Consider the following 12,963-nt stretch of genomic DNA (forward strand, 5'->3'; position numbering starts at 1 on the left):
GCTGGAGTAAGCAGAGGCCAGCATGAAGGTGCAAAGGAGGCGAATGTTTATTGGGGGGGCGTGGGGGGCAGGGGAACATCACTGTCGCTCATACATCTCCCGCAGGATCTTCATGCTTTCTGAGTACCGAAGCTGATTCCGATGAGATGCCTCCTTCCACCTGCAGTGGGGGTAGAAAAGCAACGGGAAGACTCAGCAGTTGGGGTGGAGGCCATAGGGGTACAAACAGGTTGGGGGATGCTCACCTCTGGCGGATGCGTTTCCAGCGCTGCATGTTGCGATAGATGAGTGTGGACGGTGAGGGCTCAGGCTCCGAGGGCTGTGTGGACAGGAGCCAGGCTGGGTTGGCCACGCCCAAGGCCCATAACATATGCCCCACAGCCTTGGGCCGGCCTGCATACCTACCTCATCATCAGGGGTACCCTGGGTCTCAGGCTGCAGGGGGGATGGAATTCGGGATCTGCAAGCATCTCCAGGTGGTCCAGCGGCTGTGGGTGGAGGCAGCTTGTACACATCACGACTCTTGCTGTTGGTGACCTCGGAACTCTGGGGAAAAAGGAGCCCCACACCAGGCCCAAGAGAGTTAGGGAAGGGGGCCCGTAGTACACATTTCACCCCTCCTGACTTTCAGTGATGGCAGACATTAGGTCTCACCAGGGCTCTTAAAAGCCATGCAAAGAACTGTCTGCTCCAGGGATCCCTGCCTGTATTCTCCTGTCCAGCCCAGGGACTTCCAATCACTCCTACCCAGCCCAATAGCCCCCATCTGCTCCTCTAGGCCAGGTGGCTACACTTGTTTGCACTAAGGACCCCTGTGTCAAGCCCCCAGCTTTTGGGGACCTCTGATCTTGGAGGCCACCTTTACCTGCCCAAGGGAACCCTGTCCCCTTTCCTTCTCAGGCCAGGTAGGCATGTCTGTCTGCTTTAGGGAGTTCTACCCATACCCTCAGCCAAAGGGTTCCTATCTGTGTGCCTCATGGGACCCAGAAGTCACTGAGGCAGAGGACACCTTTAACCATCTACCCACTGGCTGCTGGGAGGGCCCCCCTCCACATCCAACCTCCTCATCCTCAGGCAGCGGGGGCAGCGGGGAGCTGGGGGAGCGTTCCCGCTCGCGCACTGAGGGGCTGTTGCGCATCCAGGCACGGCAGATCGGGTACAGTGGTGTGTTCTCGCTGAACTGGGCCAAGTCCACACTCCGGTCAAACAGCTTGATCACATACGTGTCTGGGGTAGTGGGAGGGGAAGGTGTGTGAACATCCTACACAGCTCTCCACCGGGGCCTGCCCTGCAGGGCCACCGCCTACTCACTGGATCGCTGCGGCCCTCCCTCAGCCAGCCCGTCATCCATCTCCCTCCTCTTCTTCCTCCGCTGGTGGGGGAAGCGGGCGGACGGCCTGCGTGGGGCATAGAACATCAGGACCAGGGCAGGGCGCAGACCTCCCGTCAGTTGGCTGGGGCCCAGGGCCACCTTACCGTTTGCCAGTGGCTGCAATGGAACAATCCCTGTGGGGAGAGACGAGGCGTCAGCAAGCCGATCCCCGAACAGAAGCCTGCTCAAAACTACCCCAAAGGGCACCCTGCGGATACTGAGATGTTCACACAGCACCCAGCCCCCCTTAGATCCTGTGTTCTGCCCACACCTCCAGGGCTGTAGGTGCCAAGCATGAGGGGACCTGAGCTCCTGCTGCTACAGGGTCTCTGTACATGCAGGGTGGTCAGGACTATGGTGGAGAAAGCACGGAGCAGGGTGGTCAGGGCCCGGATGGGGGAGGAAGCTGTCCAGCACAGACCATCAGCTGGATCCCATCAATAAAACTTACTTGTTGTGGGTGTCCGAGGGGGTTTTCCCAGCTTCCTCTTCCAGACGCTCCCTGGTAGCAGGAGAGGACTATGGGCTCAGGGTTCCCAGGGCCGAGTGGGAAGGCACTGAGTGGCTTTTCCACTGGGCCCCTTGCTCCCTAAGCCAGCCTCTGAGGTCCTACCCAGATCTACCCAGGACCAGAGGGTCCAACTTGCCAGGACCCCCAACCCTCTATGACCGGTGCTGGGCTACATCCCAACCTGTCCATGTGACTCTTCTCCAGCAGACACTGCAACACAGCATCAAGTTGGTTCCGGGCCTTGGCCATCTCCAACTCTGGGGAAGAAGATACCAAGCAGGAGTCAGTGGCCAGCTAGCTAGGCTGCAGAGGGGCATGCGCACTCAAGCCAACAGCCAGGCCCAGGCATGCTGACAGGGTGCAGGGGGCACAGACAATTGATGTGATGAGCAAGAGCTCTGGGTTCCAGGGCTGACCCACATGCTCATGTGTGACCAAAGGCAAGTCACCTTAACTCACTGAGCCTGCTTCCTCATCATGAAAATAGGTCTCCCAATGATACCTATCTGCAAGGACTGTTGTTTGTTTGTTTAAGGATTTTATTTATTCATGAGAGACAGAGAGAGAGAGAGTGGCAGAGACACAGGCAGAGGGAGAAGCAGGTTCCCCACAAGGAGCCCAATGTGGGACTTGATCCTAGGACCCTGAGATCACGCCCTGAGCTGAAGGCAAACACTCAACTGCTGAGCCACCCAGGCATCCGGATTGTTTGGAGGCTTAAATAAACCTATGGTGCATATGAACCTCTCAGCAGCAGCGTGCAAGAACAGCAAGTAAGTTGTGCAGAGTACGTACCATGTGCCAAGAATTGTCCCAAGCATATCACAGACGCTAACCCATTACATTTTCACAATAACCCTGGCAGGTAGATGTGCTTATCTTCATCTTATGTATGATGAAACCAAGGCACAGAGAAGTCAGGCTACTTGCTCAGAGTCACACAGCCAGGCCACTGCAGGGCTGAGGATTTGCACTCAGGCCGTCTGGCTCCACACACAAAGTCAGAAGGCAGAGACTCAAGCTGGGTGCAGAATCTAGGCCCTAGATGTGCGTTGTTTGGCGGAGGCAGTGGTATTATTTTAAATCTGAACTAAATCTGAAAGGACAACATTTAATAATTTGGAGATCACACCTAAAATATTCATTTGGGGCTTCCCCCCTGCCAGGGAGATAACCTCCGGCACCTGCATTCCAGGCCTCAACACAGAACTTGAGGTGAGGGTATAAATATTCTCCTCTCGCTCTTATGCCAGTACCTAGCATCACTCTGGCCCAAAGCTCAGAGCCTGGAAGGACACGTAAGGACATGCTTTGCCAGCCCTGGGATGGGGAGATATGGGGATTCCCAACATCACTGCGGAGAGACAGGGTCAGGGTAAAGGGCTAGGGGCAGCTGAAATTCTAGCAAAGAGCCCTGGGCGGGAGCCAAGATACAAGGCATACCCACATCTCTTTCCCTAGCACCTGCTTCTCTCCTGAACCTTAGACCTTGGGATCCCATGGCCTCCTAGATACCTTCCCTTGGACATCCCCTAGGTCCCTACCATCTGCTGGGTCCCACACTAGCCTCAGTGCTTCTCTTAACTTTACCCTCTTTCCTGGGCCCCCATCTCAGGGTTGCCCCACTGGCCCCCAGTCCGTCCCTAGGCCTCAAAATAGACACTCTCCCCCACCCCAGCTCACCAACAGCATGGCCTGTCCACTTGGCCTCCTGAGTGTCTCTCCACCCACCCACTCCTTACCCTGGTCCTTTCCCTTTCTTCTCCTGGGCTTCCAGCCTCAATGTCCTCCTCTGACCTACCCTCCACAAGCTGGTCAGAGGACTCTTTGGAAAACCAAACTGGCCCTGATCCTCCCCTGCTTAGAATGCTCCACGACTCTGCGGAGCCCTGGGACGGAGTCTGAGCTCTTCGGCCTGATGTTCACAGGCCTCCACGACCCTGCCTGCCTTACCCCTGCCCCCACCATCATTTGTGGTCAGGCCTCTACTCTTGCACTCACATTTTTTTTTTTTTTTGCATTTGGGGGGGGGGGGTGTATTTTTTTTAACTCGCTCCTCAGTTCCAAACCCTCCCTTGGCTCCCCATTTCCCTCAGAGCAAAAGCCAGAGTCCTAACTTGGGCTCACAGGATCTGTCCTCCTCCCTCTCGCTCTTTGTCATCATCCTCTCACTCTCCCTTCACTCCCTGTGCTCCAGACACACTGGCCTCCCTGCTGGTCCCTTGCACGCGCCAGATGAGTCTTCCACCTCAGGGCCTCTTCAGAGCTACTTCCTTGGTCTGATTTGCTGTTCCCTCACCTATGCTCATCGCTCTCTCCCTCACCTTGCCAGATCTTGCCTCCTCCTGTTTCGATTTATTTCCACTTACACCATCTAACACCCTACACGTCATCTTACTCCTTTTTGGGGGGTCTGGATCCCATGCCTCTCCTACACCCTCACCGTGCCAGACCCGGTTTCCCATCAGCTCCGACCCAATTCAAAATGACTTCCTGTCTCTCGGCTTCGGTTCCCCCATCCACCACATTTCCTACCTCCTAGGATTACTGGGATACAGTGGCTGCCAGGACTAAAAGCTTCCCTGAACTTCAGGCTCTGAGCACAATGCTTGGCCCATGACCACTGCTGGAAACAGGGAAACTGAGGCAGTCAAGAAGTCTCAGGCGGCTCGGGGTCCCACGTCTTCCCGCACCACACAGTCCGAGCCACCACCGTTCAACCTCAACACTACCTTGAGCACAAACCCGGAGGGTATGAGGGTGGCGAGAATCGTTCGATGCCTGACCTAGCGCTCGTCCGAGGGGCGGCAGGAAGAAGTCGCGTGGTCCGTCTTATCGCGATAAGCCTGTCTATCGCGACTCCCATACCCCGGCCCGTCGGTGCTCCCCTAAAAGCCCCCTACCTCGCGGTTCTCACCTGATTTCTCCACTTTCACCTTCACCGGGAACATGGTTTGGGTCTGAGGTGTGGCTAACTGGGTCACAGGAGCCCAAAGGAGCCCAGGGTCACAAACCAAGGCTGAAGGCAGAGAGGAAAAGGTCAAGATAAGCTTCGTGAGCGGACAGTCCTCGGCGCTGAACAGTGTCCGGCGGCGACCGCCACTGCAGCCGCCACCTCCACTAGTTTCCCTTCTGTGGGCGGGGCCCTTTGGCAATTGCTTGTTTCCATTTGTCGGTGCAACCGTCGATCTCATCTCTGACCAATTGACGGCTGCCGCCATCGGCTCCCAGGTCTAAGTCCCACCTTTCTGTGGCCCCGTTTCCGGAAACAAACCGACGACATCCCCGAGCGCTTCCTGGGAGGTGTAGTTCCAGCTCCCGAGACGCAGAGTAACGGCGCCTGCGCCGCGCGAGGCACGGCGGGAGATGTAGGATCAGGGCTTCGCAAGGCTTCTTGGAACTTGTAGTGTTAAAGCTCTGAGTTACATCAAGTTAGCTCTTGACAGGGTTTATTATAACCGTGGGAGTCCTTCTGGTCCCTGAGAGGAAGAGAAGTCTGGAGTTAGGCTCGCTTCAATCTTACTGAGCGCTCGCCAGGTGCCAGCTACCTGTTAATCTCTCTTCAGGCACAACCTCGTTTATTTAGCAAATATTTTAGTGTGCCAGGCACTGTTCTAGGAACTGGGGACACTGCACTGAACAAAACAAACAAAACCTCTTGCTGTAATAGAGCTTGTATTTTAGAGAATGTAAGATTACAAGAAACAAGTAAAACCTTTTAAATGAAATGGAATGAAAAAGGATACCAAAGTAGAAATTGAAATTTTATTTTTTCAAGATTTATTTATTTATTCATGAGACATACAACGAGAGGCAGAGACACAGGGAGAGAGAGAACCAGGCTCCCTGAGGGAAGCCTGATGCAGGACTGGATCCCAGGACCTGGGATCACGCCCTGAGCCAAAGGCAGACGCTCAACCGCTGAGCCACCCAGGCATCCCAGATTTGAAATTTTAAATAGGATAATCAAAGAAGCCTTCTCTGATAAAGCTCTTGGCTATGTCTATTGCTGCAGACAACATCTTCTCCGGAAAATGGGAAACTTCCATTTACCACATATGCTTTAGCTTAGATACATTCTAGGAGGTAGCACTGATACCACATTTCTGATGAGAATATGGAGAGCAAGTGGGAAGTAGTTTTCCAATTCACACACCACCGGTACAGGATGAAAGCCCCTAGCAATGCAAGCATTATTCTTTTCTTAGTTTTGCATCTGTAAAAGAGGGTCCCTGAGCAGGAAAGTTCCAATTTCAGAGGGTGCAGAGTAGAAAGGATTGTACATGTGTGAAGCAGTAAGCCTGGCACAAAGTGAGCATTCAATACGTGTTTCTGAATATTAATAACCATATTAGGTCTTAACCCCCAAAAGATCCAGGAAGTCAATATAGAGAATTAGAGTCCTTTATTGGGGGATGTCGACAAAGAACATAGGAGATGGGAACATGTCTTTGGGGCTTGAGAGTGAGCTTAGAGTAGAGGAGCACATCCTGGGAGAATGAGCCCAGGCCTGCAGAGGAAGGTATCAGGGGGTACCCAGGGGTATGGTGAAGGAGAGGTAGTCACCAAGGGCACCCCAACGGGGCCGGTAGATCTGGAAGATAGTGATCCAGGTGGTGAGTACAATCACCCAGAAGAGGAAGCCCACAGCTGAGCGCCAGACATCTGTAAGAGGGAACAGGAATGGGTAAGGTTGGCCTCCACCTGCTCTCTGTCTCCCCCCAGACTGGCCTCTCTTCTCTTCCATGGCTCCAGAATTCTGGAACCCCCATCATTCCCTCCCAACACCTGATGGCCTCCCTTCTTCTGTGCCCTGGACTCACAGCCTTTGATTTGGCTCTGTTCGGTGTATGCTGGGACAAGAAAGGCCTCTCGGAAGAACCAGAAGATGTTGACCAACCAGAGAAAAGGCAGGAAAGCAAACCCACCTAAGAAAAAAAAAACAAACTGGAACATAAGTCAGTAAGGATTCCCGCCGGCCCCATAACCCGCCCCAACTCCCAACTAGAGGACGAAAGGCCCTCTCCCATACCCAAGTTCAAATGGAGTCCTCTGCTGTCAGAGACCTGGAAATCTTGGCTCCTCCCTGGGGCCCCAAAAATCTGACTCAAGTCATCTCTTTCTCAGGACCCGTTGTCCAGCCCAACATCCCCGCCCCCCCCTCCCCCCCGTCTCTTGGGACCCAGAAGCTGAGGCCCCAGCCTCCTCTTTTCTTAGGTCCCAGGCCCTTCTCTCAGACCCAGGAGTCTGCAACCCCAGTCGCCTGATCCCTTAGACTCAAGAATCCAGGCCCCCAGGCCCTCTTCCCTCAGGCGCTCTAGTCCGCTCCCCTCTTTCTTCTGGGACCCTAGGAACCGACCCTTACCCAGGTAGTACTTCCGGCACAGATTCAACTTCTCCTCGTTAGACACCCGCTCCAAGTTCATAGTTGCGCTGAGGCCGAGTCGTCCGGCGGGTCTGTACGGCAGCAGCCGAGCCTTGGCCGCCAGTGACAGATGCAGGGATCGCGAACAACCACGCCCCTATTACGACAAAACGGAGATAAACTGAAGGGTGGGTTTGCTGAACGAAGGCTACCCCGGCCCCCACCAGCAAGCTGACTGGGTTGAACGCTCTTCATGTTTATTCGGGCGCGCAAACGACCCCCAACTCACCAGCGGAGTCTACTTCCTCCCCTTGGAAGCCTTTGCCACTTTCAACTCCGGACGTTTGCACGAGATACCGCAAGTGTCTCTGGGGTTTGTAGTCTTTTAGGGGTGCGGCGAGGCTACACGCATGCGCCTTCAGGGAACTCCGGGTGGTGATTTTGCGGGGAGGGCGCGGGCCTCCAACACGCAAGCGCAGTAGGCAGTTTCGGAGCGCGTGCTGTGTCGGGAGGCAGCGACGAACTACACTTCCCAACGCTCTGAAGCAACGGAAGTGACGTAAGGGCAGACAGAGTTGGAGGGTTCGGGTAAAAATGGCTGAATATTTAGCTTCGATATTCGGGACTGAGAAGGACAAGTGAGAAGGGGCGCAGGGAGTGGCCCCTTGCGGGGGCCGGGACCGGGACCTTGGGTTCCCTGGTGGCTGGGAGGCTCTGGGCGGTGTTTCTGGGGTGTCCGGCCTCCCCGGCCCTCGGTTCACCTTTGTCTTTGCACCTCTTCCAGGGTTAACTGCTCTTTTTACTTTAAGATCGGGGCCTGCCGGCACGGGGACCGGTGCTCCCGGCTTCACAACAAGCCGACTTTCAGCCAGGTGAGACCCGCGACGGAGCCTTGAGGGTTAACGCCTCCCGGCCATTCCCCTCCCGTTGTCCATCATCACGAGGTCCCGCCTTTTCCGGATTGCTAAGGCCCACCCCACCACCGGCTTTTTTCTTGTCGGGCCTCTGCAGGTTCCTCCCCCTCCTTCTGGCCCTTCTCGCAGGACCGTGGCCACGCCCCCGTACGTACAAACTACACCGCTGGGCTGTCCGTGACTGTTAGGTTTCTCCCCTTCTGCTTTCCTTAGGGGCAGGCATCGCTGATGCACTCGAGGTGCTCAGGCTTCTTCTCTCTTGCCAGGTCTCACCCCTAACCTTCCTACCTCACCCCTTTGCATGAGCTCAGGCCCCGCCCCCTTTAAATTCTGTTCAGACCATAGTGCTGCTCAACCTGTACCGGAATCCACAGAACACCGCCCAAACCGCAGACGGATCGCACTGTGAGTGAGGGACTGGGCTTGGGGGACAGGGCGGACAGCCCCCAGCAGGTCACCCCCTGATTTCACCCTGCGCCCTCCTCCAGGTCACGTGAGCGACGTGGAGGTGCAGGAACACTATGATAACTTCTTCGAGGTGAGGGTTGGCAAAGGATGGGTTGAGTTCCCTGTGGAACCAGGAGCTCAGCTGAGTTCCTCCTGGTCTTCCGCAGGAGGTGTTCACGGAGCTGCAGGAGAAGTATGGGGAGATTGAAGAGATGAATGTGTGCGACAACCTGGGGGACCACCTCGTGGGCAATGTCTATGTCAAGGTGCCTGCTGTCCCCATGTTAGAGCCTAGAAGTGGAGGCATTTCAGTGCTTAAAGGCCACCACTGAAGCCTCACAGCTTGCGGGCCATCACTAAATCCAGCCCAGCCCCAGAGCTGCTAACTAATCCTTTCCTAAATACTTCTGAGTTTGATTGGTGAACCTGATGGACTTTCCCCTCAGTTTCGGCGAGAGGAGGATGCAGAGCGGGCAGTGGCCGAACTCAATAACCGCTGGTTCAATGGGCAGGCTGTGCACGCTGAGCTGTCTCCTGTCACTGACTTCCGGGAGTCGTGCTGCCGGCAGTATGAGATGGGGTATGGGTGATGAGTACCAGGGTGGAATCGGCACCTGGAGCCCCAGACTCCTGTGTGTTGGGGTGCTCTCACCGGCAGCAGCCTCCCCCATCCATCTACCCTCTACCCAGGGAATGTACCCGCGGTGGTTTCTGCAACTTCATGCACCTGCGGCCCATCTCCCGGAACCTCCGACGTCAGCTGTATGGGCGGGGACCCAGACGCAGGTACCTCAGGACCAGCCTGTCAAGACATCGCATACCCTAAGGCCCTTATATCATGAGATGGACCTGATCCTACGCCCCAGGAACAGCATTCTCTCTTTTGTACCCTAAGATATCCTAAGACTGGCTCTAAGCACCATCCCAAGACCAGTGCCCGAGTCTCAACCCCTAAACTAGCTGGAACTCCAAAGCCCCAAACCGAAGACCAGTCTGCATCCCCAGTGGAGATCAGTCTCTGAGCACCTGTCCCGATACCACTCAGGAACTCTGGTTACTTGCCCCATCCCAGAGCATAGAGGCAGGCTGGGGGAATAGTGCAGTGCTCCTTACAGCTCTAGTCCTCATCTCTCCATCCTGTCCCCAGGTCACCCCCGAGGTCTCATACCGGCCACCGTCCCCGAGAAAGAAACCTACGACGTTCCCCAGACCACCGGCATGGTCGCTTCTGAGACCCTGGCTCCCTTGACCCACTCCTGACGGGCATCAGTGTTCCTGGCCAGGACCCCTCCTGAAAGCTCCCTTACCTCGCCAGCGCCGTCTTCCCCAGACTCCGGGGCTCCAAGATGTAATCTGTTCAACACAGGGATCTTCTCTTACCACCCCTTCCCTAATAAAGTTCTCTATTGAGGGTTTAGAACCTTTTAGCTTGAGCCTAGCTGTGGGCTGGAGTTTCCTTCCACCCCCACATCTTCTGACGAAAAGGGGAAGCGGGCTGGGCTCTAACCACAACGCCAGCCGAAGTTGTTCCAGCAACAGGTGGGAGAGCAACAGGCTCAGGGCCCAGGGCTTTAGAAACCCCTCCATTGGACTGGTTGGGGTGGAGACGCCTTTGTGCTGGGAACTTCAGCACAAAACATCTCCCTGAGGCTTCTCGAAGGGCAGGTGAGAAGGGCCTGGCTGTGTCAGGTGGGAGGATTCCCAGCCGGGAGGAGACTGGGGTTAGGGAGCTAAGGTAAGATCACCGGGAGTTGAGTGGGAGTCTCCAGAGGGTATGGGCCGGGTCCTCCATGCCAGCTGCCCTGAAATGGGAGAGGGAAATACCTAATGCTTAAGCTTACTACATGCCAGGTGCTATTCTAAGTACTTCAGGTAACGATTTTAATTTTTCACAATAAGACTCTGAGACAGGTATTGTTATCCCATTTTAGGGATGTGAAAAGAGGTAAGGAAGATGGCAGAGGGGGGATATGAATCCACTTACTGTAGCTCCAGACTCCTCATTCTAGCCATCTTGAGGCCTTGGTGGCCCTTCCGATAATGGTCCAGGAGCTAGAGTAGGGGATGGGGGTAGACACCCATCTTCAAAGGGGCCTGGGGGATCCCGTGCCCCGACATCACTGCTTCCTTCTTCTGCCGGCTTTCCTGGAAAGTGTGACAGGCGCTGTGGCCGGAAGTCCTGCGGTCGCGGCCCCCCAGGCTGCAGACCCCGCCAGGATGGGGCCCCTGTGCCTCCTCCTGACTGCCGCGCCGCTCCTGGCCCAGGCGGCACCTCCGGAGGCCTCCCAGCACTGCGGGGGCCTCGAATACTGGAACCCTGATAACCGGTGCTGCGGCAGCTGCTTGCAGCGCTTCGGGCCGCCCCCCTGCCCGGGTGAGGAGCAGGGACGGGGGCGTGCGTATGTTGGGGTGGGGTGGTAAGGAGCCGGGGAAGGGCTGAAAGCAGGATTACTGCCTGTGAGGCTTGCTTCGGGGTAAGGGCAGCGGGATGAGACGGTGTGGGGCTGAGCTGGTGCTGGGAGGGGTAGTGTGGGTTACCTTAGGATCCCCGCAGTGTTCAGAAGGTGGGCTGCGTGGATAAAGCGGGGGCGGGGGGGGGGCTGCGGAGAGAGGGTCTCGAGACTGGCGGGGCTCGGGCGGGGGAGGGCGAGCACGTCGCTGATAGGTTGGGTTAGTAGAGTGCCGGGGGTGGGGCCTGCTGGGATAGGACAAAGGGGAAAGGGCGTCGCTAGTGCAGGAGAGGAGGGGCTGGGCGGCCACACGTGAGACCCTGTTTCCCACCAGACTACGAGTTTTCAGAAAACTGCGGGCTCAATAACGCTGGCGATCACGTGTCGCACCCCTACAAAGAGTGTCCTTTTGGGCAGTGCAACCCCGACAGTGCGGAGCTATGTAGGCCTTGTGGCGGCGGAGCCACGGCCCCCGCCCCCGCGGGGAGCCGGAGCGGAACCCAGTGGCGCTGCAAAGAGGTGCTGGTCTGCTGGGGGGCGGTGGGGGCAGGGGGGGCTGGGCGGGGGTGTGGCTTGCAGGAGGCGGGGTGGGAGCAGGAGGGCGTGGTTTGGGATGAGGTGGGCAGGGGCTGGATGGAGGGAGGGGGTGTAGCCCCACTGGAGAGAGGGGGGTGGGGGTCCAACAGGATCAGGAGACTTACCTGCGTTGAGATGTGTGTGGGCCGGTGGGGAGGGTAGCTGCGTCAGGCGGGGATTTGGTCCCACTGAGGGATGGGAGGTTCAGGCCGAGTTCAGGAGGGGGGCAGGTCTCCCGCTTTACTCCGACCTGTTTGCAGAGGCCCGTCCCTCCCAAGGAGCCGTGCCCCCTGAAGTCCTGGAAACCCGAGGTCTTCAGTTCCCAGGAGCCCAGCCCATCAGCGATTTCCAGTCTCTCCTGGACGTCGGAGCACAACGTCACCCGGCAGGCCCTGCAGACCTCTGCCCAGGCGGTGGTGCTGGTTCTCTCCGTGCTGGTGCTGCTGGTCACCTCTGCGGCGATCCTCCTGCTCGCCCAGCAGTGCCGCCGTCAGGCAAAAGTCCTCCATCCCTGTCCTGGCTTGGTTTGTGGCGACACCAACATCCATACCTTCTTGCACTCATCCTCTCCAGGCCCCCTGGAGGCACCAGAGGCAGGGGACTCCTGGAAGGAGGTGGCTCTGGTTCCCCTCCTGGGCAGAGGTTAGTCGGGGACGTGCCAGGGAGGGAGTGGACTGGAAGACTGCCCTTCCTCCCCCTCACCCCTCCACAGTTTGTCTCCCAGAGCTGCCGAATCTGGCCTCACAGCCCCTGTCTCGCCTCCTGGATGAGCTGGAGGTGCTAGAGGAGCTGATAGTGCTGCTGGATCCTGAACCCGGGCCTGGTGGGGGCATGGCCTGCGGCACCACTAGACACCTGGCGGCGAGATACGGAGTGCCCGCTGCCTGGTCCACCTTCGTCTACTCGCTGCGGCCGAGTCGCTCGCCACTGCGGGCCTTGATCGAGATGGTGGTGGCAAGGGAGCCCTCAGCCTCCCTGGGCCAGCTTGGCACGCACCTGGCCCAGCTAGGGCGGGCAGATGCGCTGCAGGTGCTGTCCAAACTTGGCTGATCTGGGGCCTGCCCAGCCTAGTCCTCAATAAAGCTTCCTATGAAGTAGGTGCCTGCCATTTCTGGGCCTCATTAAGGTGCACTTTTGAAATAAAGCCCTAATCGGGCCAAGACCTAAAAGGAGTCTACCTCCCTTTCCACCGTACACACAAGACCAGACAGATATGGCCTGAGGTGCCCCTGAGAGCTGGCCCCAGGGGCCTCTGAGCAACCTCTCTGAGAAATGGCCCTGCCTCCCCTGGAAGAGCTCATCCACGGGGAACTAGATGAGTTGTAACC

General features: G+C 57.0%; 4 protein-coding genes and 1 long non-coding RNA gene across 17 annotated transcripts; 2 read left to right on the forward strand and 3 right to left on the reverse strand.

Annotated features, from left to right (window-relative positions):
- Positions 1-23: 23 nt before the first annotated feature.
- LIN37 (lin-37 DREAM MuvB core complex component) lies at positions 24-5,195 on the reverse strand. Of its 3 annotated transcripts, none has more exons than XM_072780214.1 (9): positions 4,801-5,195; positions 2,065-2,140; positions 1,824-1,874; positions 1,477-1,506; positions 1,312-1,397; positions 1,061-1,227; positions 406-546; positions 246-319; positions 24-160 (listed from the first exon to the last, which is right to left on the reverse strand). In XM_072780214.1, exons 1-9 carry the CDS (start codon positions 5,102-5,104, stop codon positions 79-81), a joined length of 1,011 nt encoding a protein of 336 aa, XP_072636315.1. In that variant the 5' UTR covers positions 5,105-5,195; the 3' UTR covers positions 24-78. The 3 variants fall into 3 exon arrangements, with proteins under 3 accessions (XP_072636315.1, XP_072636320.1, XP_072636331.1); XM_072780219.1 differs by lacking the exon at positions 4,801-5,195 and adding an exon at positions 4,616-4,693; XM_072780230.1 differs by lacking the exon at positions 4,801-5,195 and adding an exon at positions 4,419-4,476.
- A 1,076-nt stretch (positions 5,196-6,271) lies between these two features.
- PSENEN (presenilin enhancer, gamma-secretase subunit) lies at positions 6,272-7,697 on the reverse strand. The gene is made up of 4 exons (XM_072780377.1): positions 7,538-7,697; positions 7,249-7,405; positions 6,707-6,811; positions 6,272-6,548 (listed from the first exon to the last, which is right to left on the reverse strand). The coding sequence occupies exons 2-4, from the start codon at positions 7,307-7,309 to the stop codon at positions 6,409-6,411; spliced, it is 306 nt and encodes a 101-aa protein (XP_072636478.1). The 5' UTR covers positions 7,310-7,405; positions 7,538-7,697; the 3' UTR covers positions 6,272-6,408.
- An 89-nt stretch (positions 7,698-7,786) lies between these two features.
- Positions 7,787-10,042, forward strand: U2AF1L4 (U2 small nuclear RNA auxiliary factor 1 like 4). 9 transcript variants are annotated; one of them, XM_072780295.1, is made up of 8 exons: positions 7,787-7,886; positions 8,033-8,120; positions 8,501-8,567; positions 8,651-8,700; positions 8,777-8,875; positions 9,056-9,189; positions 9,271-9,395; positions 9,757-10,042. In XM_072780295.1, the coding sequence occupies exons 1-8, from the start codon at positions 7,843-7,845 to the stop codon at positions 9,867-9,869; spliced, it is 720 nt and encodes a 239-aa protein (XP_072636396.1). In that variant the 5' UTR covers positions 7,787-7,842; the 3' UTR covers positions 9,870-10,042. The 9 variants fall into 9 exon arrangements, with proteins under 9 accessions (XP_072636396.1, XP_072636405.1, XP_072636413.1 ...); XM_072780304.1 differs by having other exon boundaries at positions 9,300-9,395; XM_072780312.1 differs by having other exon boundaries at positions 9,056-9,177; positions 9,300-9,395.
- Positions 9,070-11,164, reverse strand: LOC140606661 (uncharacterized). The gene is made up of 3 exons (XR_012008959.1): positions 10,594-11,164; positions 9,917-10,411; positions 9,070-9,411 (listed from the first exon to the last, which is right to left on the reverse strand). It is a non-coding gene; the product is annotated as an uncharacterized lncRNA (long non-coding RNA).
- On the forward strand, positions 10,033-12,732 carry IGFLR1 (IGF like family receptor 1). Of its 3 annotated transcripts, XM_072780286.1 has the most exons (5): positions 10,033-10,148; positions 10,763-10,983; positions 11,394-11,578; positions 11,896-12,277; positions 12,348-12,732. In XM_072780286.1, the coding sequence occupies exons 2-5, from the start codon at positions 10,827-10,829 to the stop codon at positions 12,683-12,685; spliced, it is 1,062 nt and encodes a 353-aa protein (XP_072636387.1). In that variant the 5' UTR covers positions 10,033-10,148; positions 10,763-10,826; the 3' UTR covers positions 12,686-12,732. The 3 variants fall into 3 exon arrangements, with proteins under 3 accessions (XP_072636387.1, XP_072636369.1, XP_072636379.1); XM_072780268.1 differs by lacking the exon at positions 10,033-10,148 and having other exon boundaries at positions 10,187-10,983; XM_072780278.1 differs by lacking the exon at positions 10,033-10,148 and having other exon boundaries at positions 10,187-10,983; positions 12,360-12,732.
- Positions 12,733-12,963: the final 231 nt, after the last annotated feature.

Source organism: Canis lupus, chromosome 1, assembly GCF_048164855.1.
Source record: "Canis lupus baileyi chromosome 1, mCanLup2.hap1, whole genome shotgun sequence".
NCBI classification, from domain to species: domain Eukaryota; kingdom Metazoa; phylum Chordata; class Mammalia; order Carnivora; family Canidae; genus Canis; species Canis lupus.

Coding starts and splice junctions, on each gene's coding strand:
- PSENEN (XM_072780377.1), bottom strand. CDS start 7,309: ATGAACTTGGAGCGGGTGTCTAACGAGGAGAAGTTGAATCTGTGCCGG. Junction 6,812..7,248: donor GTGCCGGAAGTACTACCTGG/GTAAGGGTCGGT, acceptor TTTTTTTCTTAG/GTGGGTTTGCTTTCCTGCCT. Junction 6,549..6,706: donor ACAGAGCCAAATCAAAGGCT/GTGAGTCCAGGG, acceptor TCCCTCTTACAG/ATGTCTGGCGCTCAGCTGTG.
- U2AF1L4 (XM_072780295.1), top strand. CDS start 7,843: ATGGCTGAATATTTAGCTTCGATATTCGGGACTGAGAAGGACAA. Junction 8,568..8,650: donor AACCGCAGACGGATCGCACT/GTGAGTGAGGGA, acceptor GCCCTCCTCCAG/GTCACGTGAGCGACGTGGAG. Junction 8,701..8,776: donor ACTATGATAACTTCTTCGAG/GTGAGGGTTGGC, acceptor GGTCTTCCGCAG/GAGGTGTTCACGGAGCTGCA.
- LIN37 (XM_072780214.1), bottom strand. CDS start 5,104: ATGGCGGCAGCCGTCAATTGGTCAGAGATGAGATCGACGGTTGCACCG. Junction 2,141..4,800: donor GGTGAAAGTGGAGAAATCAG/GTGAGAACCGCG, acceptor CTTCTTCCCCAG/AGTTGGAGATGGCCAAGGCC. Junction 1,507..1,823: donor CCCTCGGACACCCACAACAA/GTAAGTTTTATT, acceptor CTCTCCCCACAG/GGATTGTTCCATTGCAGCCA.
- IGFLR1 (XM_072780268.1), top strand. CDS start 10,674: ATGGGGGTAGACACCCATCTTCAAAGGGGCCTGGGGGATCCCGTGCCC. Junction 10,984..11,393: donor CGGGCCGCCCCCCTGCCCGG/GTGAGGAGCAGG, acceptor GTTTCCCACCAG/ACTACGAGTTTTCAGAAAAC. Junction 12,278..12,347: donor GGTTCCCCTCCTGGGCAGAG/GTTAGTCGGGGA, acceptor ACCCCTCCACAG/TTTGTCTCCCAGAGCTGCCG.